Source organism: Pinus tabuliformis, chromosome 7 (assembly GCF_031772625.1).
Source record: "Pinus tabuliformis cultivar Carrire ecotype Pingquan chromosome 7, CPIR1, whole genome shotgun sequence".
NCBI classification, from domain to species: Eukaryota; Viridiplantae; Streptophyta; class Pinopsida; order Pinales; family Pinaceae; genus Pinus; species Pinus tabuliformis.
In genome coordinates this window covers 1,502,763,749-1,502,774,928 of record NC_142293.1, presented here as the reverse complement: position 1 = coordinate 1,502,774,928, position 11,180 = coordinate 1,502,763,749, and the positions used below count along the sequence as shown (strand labels likewise).

Genomic DNA, 11,180 nt, shown 5'->3' with positions numbered 1-11,180 from the left:
CACCCATCGTCCTACTAGGGTAGAAAGAGGGAAGTTACTATGTTGACCTGATACCCAAGGTACAGTTATGGAAATGGGATCTGAAATTTCCATCTTTTTTAACCTCCTCAAAACCTAAAATGGACAACATCGTTGTGCTCATCTCATCGAGATCTTTCCAATGATATAAAGTTTTCCTTATTTTAGCTCCCGGATCAAAGTATATGGCTGATTAAAGTCTAGCCTATTAGAGAGTGCCATGTGTCCCTAGCTGCCACATGGCACCTACATGGTACCCACGTGGACATCCATGTCATGGCCACCTCATCACTGCATGGCAGCCCTATCCCAATTTCCAACCCATTCATGTTGTGACACGTATTATCCCCTTTCCATAGCTCACAAGGCCAAACATATATATATATATATATATATATATATATATATATAGAGAGAGAGAGAGAGAGAGAGAGAGAGAGAGAGAGAGAGAGAGAGAGAGAGCCATGTGTCCCTAGCCTACCACATGGCACCTACATGGTACCCACGTGGACATCCATGTCATGGCCACATCATCACCGCATGGCAGCCCTACCCCAATTTCCAACCCATTCATGTTGTGACACGTATTATCCCCTTTCATAGCTCATAAGGCCAAACATATATACACACACACACACAGGTGTGGGGATGTTGGCCCCTCTATGCCACCTCACCCTGAGAATAAAATCTCGGTGGTATCCTTAGAGTCCCTTGTTGAAAATTCCAGGGAGGAGCTTTTGAGGTTACATGGATCCCACGTGGACCCCTCCTCTAATGGATCTTGACACCATTTGTTGTATTCGCGTGCTAGGGCTCTACCTTGCCACATCATCCTAGCCTCTTCCCTTTACGACGCATTCAAAACCATCGGGATTACATGGAGTCCACGAAGTGCATAAACTACTCTTCATAATGGTAATAGAACCTTCCATGAGCATGTATTTACCTCTAAGTGGGCCCCATAGCGCCACATCACCGCAGGGATTAACTTCCAGTGGGATTGCACTGACTCCAAAAGAAATCATCAAGGACAAGGCATTGGGGTGACATCAAAGGCCATTTCCGTCAAGGTGATGTCACCCTCCATGTGGTTCCCCTCTGGGTGTGCCACATGTCACCAATTTACTAGCCGCTTAGCCCCACAAAACCCCTTAATCTAACTGACACATGTCTTGTTCTCTAGTTGCAACGTAGCCTTGAAGCCATGTCACTTGTCATGCTAGTCGTAGTTCCCACCTAGTTCTCCTCTTCATGATAAAATTCAAATTTCACATTATAAAGAAAACTACGGTCCCTCCAATAGTGGAGAGCATGCTTACCAATCAACGACGAAGATTCAATGGAGGTTTTCTTGCCAACAGGCCCCACTATGCCACGTCATATTGGCGGGATCCACATATGCCTCCACTTGAAACCTCTAGGGTAATTCCTCCAAAGCTACATGAATGGAATTGGTGCTGCCACACATCAAAAAAATCAGATCTCCCCTACCCTACACGTGGTTGTGGCTCCCGGCCTTATGGTTTGACAAAAGTCTTCCTTTTAGCCCCTAATGAATGAATTCCAACCCCTACGATGAATGAACACATACACTTCATCCCCCACCCTTAGCGCTTGGTCATAGCTTCTATGGACATAAGCTAATGTGACTCAAGGGTTGGATTCTTAATTCCTTAAGGCTCATCCGGATCCCCTGTTCATTTCCATGCACATGGTGGTAAAGATTTGTAGAGCTATCCCTCCTAAGCTTATAATGCATGCTTTTATATAGTCACACTAACCTTCCTTAGCTTAAAGAGGCTTCAACCCAACCTGCAAATTTAGTTATGTGTGTGTGTGCGCGCGCGTACACACACACACACATATACATATTTTGAGCTTAGCACCGATAAAATAAGGATTTGAAAGCCAGATCTGTAAGTTTCATAACAAACACAACAAACATATGTCCATTTATTTATACTAAGGTCCATTAAACAAATTTCAAGCTCATAACATTTTAGAAATCTACAGGCCTCTTGGACTAAAAATTAAACATAGAACCAGATCATGAATACATACATTAATTCATTCATTTACCTAGTAAACATATACGAAAAAAAAAAAAAAAACTATCTTTCTTTCCATGCACACACATTTAGATAATTCTGCATGTTCGAAATAGACATAGAAATATACATATTCTTTGAGAAGCTAATCAAGGAATAGCCTCCCATTCTCACTTAGGGAAAAAGGCATCCCTTGTCAATAAATCAAGCCATTTATTAGCACATAAAACACAAAATACACCCCATTTATAGTAAATATATTACTTTAGGCATTTAGCTTATAGATGCATGACATAAATTCATAACAAGAACCATATGCATTCAAGCATTTCAACCAATAAACCTCATGCATCAATATCCTACAACCATGTACTTTTCTCAGAGCTACACATTAAATTCCACAAGGGAAACTTTAGTTTTACAACTCTCAGCTAAATGCATTCATTTACAATAAAAAAATGGCCAAACTGAAGGTGGGACTTCAATTTTCTACCCAACCCCACTACATCCAAAATCACTTGCAATAGTCACCTCCAAGCCAGATTCACGATCTAAGGGGAATTTATTCAATAGTTTTTAGCAGAAGGCCAGACTCAACTCAAAGAGGATAGGGATCACTTATAAAATTAGGTGGTTTGTCAGCTCTTTAGAAACTTAGCATCTTGAGTGGTTTCCCATCTAATTATTGGCAAGTACTCATTCCCCTTTTCCTCAAAATTTTCTTGAGCTCCTCCGAGCCACAATTTAGATTCCTCAGGAATTCATTCCCTCTACTTTGCAAGTCTCTCCAGCACTTCTCACATTCTTTCTCAAGAAGAAAATCCAATCTCAACATTATTGTGCAATTTCTTTTGTATAATTTCTTAGGGTGCCTCTTCATGTTCCTCTTAGACTCTTTCTCTTATTTGCACCATAAAATTAAGTAAAAGTTCCAGCTAAACCCACCTGTGTTTATCTTTCCTCTTCCCTTTTAGATCATGAATCTATGGCCCCACTCTTAAGACTTATTCATAAAAATATATTCATTTATAATTCAGAGTATTATTACATTACAAAAATCAAGGAAAAAACATACCATAAATGTCACAATGTCAAAAAAAGAAAAGGAAAAAAAAGAGGTTATGAGTCCCTTAAAATATAATAAGAACCAATAATATTTAGACTCAAAGGGAGATGCCTATTAAAAAGAAGGGCACCTATTAAAGTCATACTGACATTACAAAAGTAAAGGGGATACTCAAATTCAATACTTTTCCTTCACTCGTGGTTGAGTTTTAAAGTTTTTTAAATGTAAGTGTTAGGTTTGCCTCATATACCACAACCTATGGTAAAATAAATATTTTTTTTAAGAGTATCATTTTATTATAGGATGGAAATGTATACTGAGGTATTCTAGTTAAACTTGGAATCATTGAATTAAAGCAACATTAGATTAGTCCATGTTACCTAAAGAGGTTAAATCTATGAATTTAATTTAAAGAAGGGACTTTGCGTTGTACTCTTGTCTAGGGAAGATTTATTTTGTAAGATACGTGAAAGACAAAACAATGATCATGTTCATAAACAAAGAAAGTTTTAGATAAAATTTAAAGGAATACACTTTGACTTTGAATACTAAGTCAATGGACCCACGTGCAAACAACTAGTCTCATTTAATGCCACCCTAAAAAGTTGATTGGCAACAAAAGAAAAGAGCGTTTTTCAATTTAATATTCATATTTAGGTTCCTTCAGGTATGTATTAGACAAACTTAAGTTGATTGGAAATCAAGGAAACGAGTGTTTTACTGTTTAATATACATATAAAGTGAGGTTCCTTCAAGCATGTCTGAGACAAACTTAAGAACTAATTGTATAGATCTATATAGATGTAAGGATTCTTTAGTTTTCTTAAATGGTGTAAAGAGTTATGAAGAATCTAGGGTCTCCTCACATGACTTTGTAATGGTGCATGAACTCGAACCTCAAGGTGAAGCTAGCACCAACTTGTTTCATGTGCCACAAAAAGTGGCAAGCCAACTAATTTCCACCCTATCTCTACATACCACTATTGGGTACAAGAATATTCCAGAGCCAACGGAAAATTCAATTAAAATTTGTAACAAAGGGCTACAATAAGAATATAGTTACATGTCATATTCATAAGAGCTTGTTTGTACAGAGAAATAAAGTTACAAGTCATATTCATGAGGACTTATGTCAACAAAGACATAACCATAAGTTAGATATTCACATTGGAAAAGATGGTTTTATCAACATGATTTGTAATTTCATTTGGTTGATAGACTAGTGGTATTGGTAATTAGTGGGCGTATATAAATATAAATTATTGGAATATATAGTTTTTAATTGTAGATTTTCAGCAAATGTTGTATAATACGTGTTGGTTATGTATTGGTTGTATTGATGGTATACATTGGTTTATGAGTATGATTTAAAAAAAATGTTGGGAAAAAAAGATGGTTTGTTGTGAAGAAATAGGGACTATTCAGATTGAAAAAGATGGCTTTATCAACATGATTCATAATTTCATTTGGTTAATAGAAAAGTGGTATTGGTATTTAGTGGGTGTATATAATTATAGTTATTGAAATATATAGTTTTTAATGTAGATTTTCCGTAGATGTTGTATATGTATTAGTTGTATACATGACATATAATAGTTTATGGGTATGATTTAAAAAAAATTGTTTTGAAAATAATGATGTCTCATTTAAGCACATAATATGATAATAGTTATTGTATATCATTTTTTCGAGGGTTTTTTAAATCTATGAATAATTATTTTGGAACAAGATTATGCATATTCAATCTTATGAACATAAAACTTTTTTTCTTATAAAAAAATAGTTTTTAATGTAGGAATGTTCATAAAATCATCAATAAAATAGTTTTTAGTCAATTAATTTATACATGGTTGTTGGAATTTTTAGTCTCTAATGCAAGGATGCTCACAAAACTATTCTTACATTAGTATGTGTTCATGATGGTAGCACAATTATGTGTTCCTTTCTAGTATACAATTATCTTAACTTTAGATCTATGATCTACTAAGAGGGATCAAATCTCCCGAGATACAAACTTTCCATCAAGTTTTTTTAATTAAAAAAAAAAAAAAATTGTTCACTTCAACCGACTTGATCCCTCTCAATGCATAATAGATTTAAATTTAGATGAATTTTTGTGTGTGTAACACGTTAACTCCATGTTAAGCACTAAAACAATACACATTTTCGTCATTTTGTGTTGTGGAAAAACACATTCAGAAACTATAAAGTATCGTATTTTCTTAGCATACATACATTGTGAATTGAGAAAATATGGTCATTGATGTATGAGTATTTATAAAAAGTTTAAAGAAAGTGCATAAGTAATGCGTGTGAAGAAATGATGAAATAAAAGAGGAAGAAAATTGTGATGGATTAGTATAAGCATGAAAAGATGAACATGTGTTGAAAGTGTTGAGATAACATGATGCAGCAAGTAGCCGTGACACAAAAAAAAATAAGTTATGTGTCTTAATTAAGGATGACATGCATAGACTACAAGGCAAAGAAAGAGCATCTAGACTTGTGATTAAGGCATGGGTGCAAGAAAGCATAAAACAAGACAATGTGTAGGGGAACACAAAAGAAATGTAAGGTTGAATGAAAGTGAGGTGTAGGTGCAAGATAGTGTGTGCAGTGGCAAGCATAGATGAACCGAGGTGCAATAGGGTTGAGCATGCAAGGAAGTGATGCAAGCATAGGAGAACTTTTCAAATCAAGGATTTGTGCACATGCTAGAATGATGTTGCAAAAGGAATTGGGCAAATGTTAGAATGATGTTGCAACGAAAAACGAAGCCACGAGGAAGTTTTTGGTGCATGAAGTGACATACGAGGAAGTGGAGAGATATTTGCAAGGCAATTACAACCAAATTAGGTGTGTGCTAATCGTATGTTGATAAGGTAGCCTATAAAGGTGATAATGCTAAAGGAGATTGCATTCATTTGGCACTGAATCAACTAGTGCTTATAAGTTCGCTACTTGTAAATGTAAGATCACACAATTAATTATAAAGAAGTCATGTTGAGTAGAAGTATGAAGGAAGGAAGATTGATCCGACAAAGGTTAATGATTAAAAACACAATTTTGAGAGAGTTATGGACATTGCAGGTAGAGATTGTAAGGTTTAATGTTGGTTCATGAGGCTAAACTCAAAATCTACCTAAAAATGTAGCCATTCCATATTTTTCACAATGCATATTGACATGATAAAAAGAAAACAACATTCAAAACAAAGAATAAAAGCTCACAATAAAATTTAGATAAAAAAATGCATACAAAATAATTATAAAAAAATAGTATAATAACATTAAAATTGGTTAACTACTCAAAACAAAATTAGGTGAAGAAACTATTTTAATATTTCATTTTACCCATCTTAAATAAAAATAAATAAAAAAATAAAATTTACAAATAACTAACCTCTTATTTTACTCCATCTAATAAATAATAATAATAATAAAACACTAACTTGCATATCTAATAAATAATAATAATAAAAAAACACTAACTTGCATATCTAATAAATAATAATACTACTAAATTGGCTATCTAATTTTATTTAACTGAAATAAATATTCAAAATATATTACATTGTTTCACTTAATTTAAATTAGGAAAAAAATAAAAAATACTAATTTAAATAAAAAATAAAAAAACTAAAAACTTTTATTTTATATTATTTAACTTTGAATTAAAAAAATAAAATCAAATGATACTAATTTAAATGGTTAAAATATTAGCATTTTATTTTACTCAACTTAAATAAAAATTCAAACAATACCAAACTGAAATAAAATATTTAGAATATACCAACTTATATAAAAAATTATGAAAGTTGAAAATTTTTACATTAAATAAAAATAATAATAATCGAATTTTATATATAGTGAGAGATGATTGTCTATGATGATGTGCGTGAGTGGCAAATTCACGAAGGTGCAGTTGGCCAGTGTGGCCGCGTTAAAAAACTATAGAAAGCTAGCCCTACTAGTGTAGGTAGGTGACCGGGTTGTGCACCGTGAGCGGTGGCTTCAACTATTGAAAAACCAGCCCCAGTATTTGAAAAAAAATCCCTGGAACACTGTCCATACCTTTGAAACCCCATGATAAAGCAGGTTTCCATGGCGGAAAAGAAGCAACTGGGTTGGTAGTGCATTTTCTATGAACTTCCAACTTTGAAACAGCTAGTAGACGTGAACGCATAAAAGCACATATCACGAGAACGTTGAAAACAGATTTGGAAGGCCTCAGCTACCTTCATTATCAATTTACAGAAAGGAACTTAACAAAGGATATATTATGGATCTCAGTACTGTGAAAGAAGGAGCACTGAGACGACATCAGTAAAAGAACCAACTGATACAGCCAAGGGTATGATTTAAGGTACTGAAATTGTCTCTGTACTCTAGTTTGCCTTAAAATTGAACTATGAGAAATTCTCTGTTGTTGCTTTCAATTTTATGCTCTGTTTATAGATGAACAGAGCATCATTTTTTAGGTGTTAGTTTATTGGCCAATGGTAGTGCAATTGTGGTACTGGTAGGCTCTAGGATTTATGCTGTCAGTGCCCATCTATTGTTTGATTTTTGAAAGTTCAGGGAATACAGCCAATGGATTTGTTATTGATTGAAATACTTCCTGCTGAGTTTCTTCTTCTTATTATACAGTCTTGCATATTATGATGTATGACCAATCAGTATTCCTGTAGTTTTCAATGTGGAATTTATTTATCTGTGTGAAGAAAATGGCCAGCGATCTGTGTGGCCAAACTTACTTGATGAAGTCTATGCAGTCCATTCCTATTTCAAATGCTTGACTAAACATTACTTCTAGTATTTTACTTCTGATTTGTTTATTTCTCCTTATTCCAATATTTTCTGTTCATCTAAATACAAAGGTTTGTTTACCAGGTGTCTGTGGATTGTTTGGCTTTCCAGCAGTTCAATTCCGCATTTCGAGGTTTTTTTTTCAGCGTTTCTATGGAGAATACTTGCCAAACCAGCATATTGGTTAACTCTGATACCCATCCAATTAAGAAGACTACTTGCAGCTGTTCCCAATCAGGGGCCTGTGACAAAAATATTAGTCCTAGGGATTCGAATTTGTTTCAGGAAAATTGTCTAGGTACACGTTCTGGTCTTATGTCATTCACTGCTGCTATTTGTATATTCAGAATTGGCAGGTCTATCTATGAAGTATTTTGCATAAGATCAAATAAATTCATCCATGGCTCTGTTTGATCTTAAATATAACATGAACTTAATTTCTAGATGTGGGGCTATACCTTTATGTGCTGAAAGTATTAGGCCTAAGTGTACAGTTGTCATTTCTTCTGTAGGTATGGATAGTCAACAGGCCAAAAAGAAAGACCAAGTAGATGGGCGTGAATCAAGCATCATGGATATTTGTCACGGTTGTTCAGATGATATTTATGACACTGCAAGTTCGGATGCCCTGATAGAGAAACTACTGGAATTGCCACCTGATCTCCAGAATTTAAAAGAGAGGGACGAAGGGCCAAAGACTGGATCTGAGAAAAACAGAGGTGACTATGGGATTCTGGAGCAGAAACTGAAGCAGTTCCATATGGGAACTCCCAATCTGAAAGAAGACTATGAGATCCCTCAAAACATGACAATTGGCGAATTGGGTCAGAGAATGAATTCACGGGAGCATAGTGCCAGTTTCCTGACGATGGGAGACACCGATTTAGAATCACAGATTGATTCAAGATTTATGCAAAAGGAATCTTCAGAAAGCACTGATGTTTTCCAGAAAAAGGTAATTAAGATTGAAGCAGAATTACCGGATGAGATTAGAAAAGGGCAGGAGTTTCAGAGGGCAATTGAAGATTTGCAGAAAATGTTTGTCAGTTTAGAAGAGGAGAACAAAGCTCTCAAAACGGATGTGCATAGGCCTCTCAAGAATAATGATGGGGCTAAAAAGTTGATCTCCGGCATGGAAAATTATGGATGGAGTGGAGCTTCCACACTTGAAGCCCATAAAATGAAATGTATATCATCAGAACAGCAGGAACAGAAACCTGTAGTGAGCAGACAGAACGAGAGACGTATCGAGAAAAAATGTAACAATGTGCAAGCAGAATTGTTATTGGAGGAAGGCAAGAGCAGCCTTAGAACTGAAGCATCCTGTGAGCTGCAGGGGATGAAGAATTTTAGAGATGGAACCTCTGAGTTATCGATGGAAAAGGAGGATCTTAGAAATGAAAAATCTGGGCAGTCTGATTCAATGCAAGAGCAAATTACACTTTTGCAACAGGAACTGCAAGCTAAAACCGAGCTTGTTGAGATCCAACAGAAACAAATTGTGGATCTCCTACAAGCACATGCAAAATTCAGCTGTGAAAACGCCAGATTAACAAGTGAACATAACAGAGGTATTGAAGACCATGGTGATATCAATACTCTGCAGGCAGAGCTTGTACATGCACGACAAGAAAATCAGAAGCTACAGAAGGAGCTTTCAGCAAAGCTCACTGAACTTAAGAACCTTCACATCATGTTCTCTACCTTGGGAAGGGAGAAAGAAATCATGGCAGCAGAATTGGTACTGAAAGCCAGAATACTGGGTGAGATGGAAGAAGACTTGAATGACCTAAAAGAGCAAAATACGGTACTGTCAAACAAGGTAGAAGCTTATGCCAGGGAGAACAAGACCAAAAACCGAGATAACCAAGCAACAATTGCTTCCCTTCAGAACCGCAACAAACTATTGGCAGAGCAAGTGCTCAAGACATCAGAAGGATACCGTGCCTTTAAGAGGAAAACAAAAGAGCTGCAAGAACAGAACAGTGGATTGAAGAGGGAGATTGGCAACCTCAAAGCCTCCATGCTCAGGCAGGAAAAGTTTACCCGTGTTCTGGAGTCAGAAAGGGCTGCACTTGTGAATGAGATCACCTGGGGTAAGCAGCAATTGCATTTTCTGCTGAAAAAATGTGAGTGCTTCCCGCAGGAGACTGAATCACTCACAGAAGAACAGTTAATGAAGCAGGATAGGAAGAAAAGTCTCAAACAGGAATTTGTTTTGCTTGAGCAACTCCTGCTCTGTTTCAAGGAAGAGATTGCTTGTATCAAAGCAGAATCTGAAAGAGAGATCAAAGAACATAAAAAACTCAAGGACGAAATGGCAATGTTGCAGAATGAGCTATTGTATCTGCATACTGAGAATAGCTTACTTCTACAGGTGAAAAAACTAGACGAAACAAGAGATGGTAGTATCAAAAGACTAGATGATACAGCAGACTTTCTATTTTGCGAACGAGAAAGTCTTCGGGCAGAGATGGCAGACATCGATATGGTGAAAATCAAGCTTAAGCTTGACGATGACATAGATCGTATGACCCAAAAGCAAGACGATGCAGTGTGTTCAGAGAGTACGGCTCCTGGTTCTGAGGCCAGCCCTCCAACGAATCAAACTGTGAAGTTTGACATTGTGGCCGATTTACAGAATTCAATTCCATATTCATCAGAAGCTCTACTCATTGATAATGAGAATGCACAGGAAATGAACTGGACAGCTAACAACAATGGGAGATTAGAGTACACTGAAGGACAGTGGAAAACTGACATTGGTGGCAGGCTTACTGTCTGAGAAAACTTTGGTCAAATTGGTTTTTAACTTATATGGTGATACTGAAATGTTCTTTAGCATACTTGGGAAATAGTGTGGGTTGAGGTTGAGTGGTGATGATTATGGTGGGTAGTGAATTAATCCCTGGATTTTAATTTACATTTATAATGTATATGTCAAAGCATTCTGTAAATTTGCGAGATATATGTATGATGTAAAGATCTTCATTGTATCTACTTTTCAAATGCTCAAATGATTGCAATTCTTAACTAGGGTTATTCCCTACTTCTATTCGTATAGAAATCCAAGCAGTATTTAACCCCAAAAAAATCATTTTGATGTTGGAAAATAAATTATTCATTAATTTTATTAAAAATGATTTTATTTTAATTTATAAATTTTATAATTGGGGATGCAAAACAAATTATTGAGTACAATCACTTTCTTAATCATACAGTTTGTGCAACCAACATTGA

At 35.7% G+C, this 11,180-nt stretch overlaps 1 protein-coding gene across 2 annotated transcripts; it reads left to right on the top strand.

Moving 5' to 3' along the window:
• Positions 1 to 7,041: 7,041 nt before the first annotated feature.
• LOC149253523 (uncharacterized) lies at positions 7,042 to 10,936 on the top strand. 2 transcript variants are annotated; one of them, XM_089459944.1, is made up of 3 exons: positions 7,042 to 7,497; positions 8,025 to 8,238; positions 8,453 to 10,936. In XM_089459944.1, the coding sequence occupies exons 2-3, from the start codon at positions 8,094 to 8,096 to the stop codon at positions 10,723 to 10,725; spliced, it is 2,418 nt and encodes an 805-aa protein (XP_089316070.1). In that variant the 5' UTR covers positions 7,042 to 7,497; positions 8,025 to 8,093; the 3' UTR covers positions 10,726 to 10,936. The 2 variants fall into 2 exon arrangements, with proteins under 2 accessions (XP_089316070.1, XP_089316071.1); XM_089459945.1 differs by lacking the exon at positions 8,025 to 8,238.
• Positions 10,937 to 11,180: the final 244 nt, after the last annotated feature.

Coding starts and splice junctions, on each gene's coding strand:
- LOC149253523 (XM_089459944.1), top strand. CDS start 8,094: ATGGAGAATACTTGCCAAACCAGCATATTGGTTAACTCTGATACCCAT. Junction 8,239..8,452: donor GTTTCAGGAAAATTGTCTAG/GTACACGTTCTG, acceptor TTTCTTCTGTAG/GTATGGATAGTCAACAGGCC.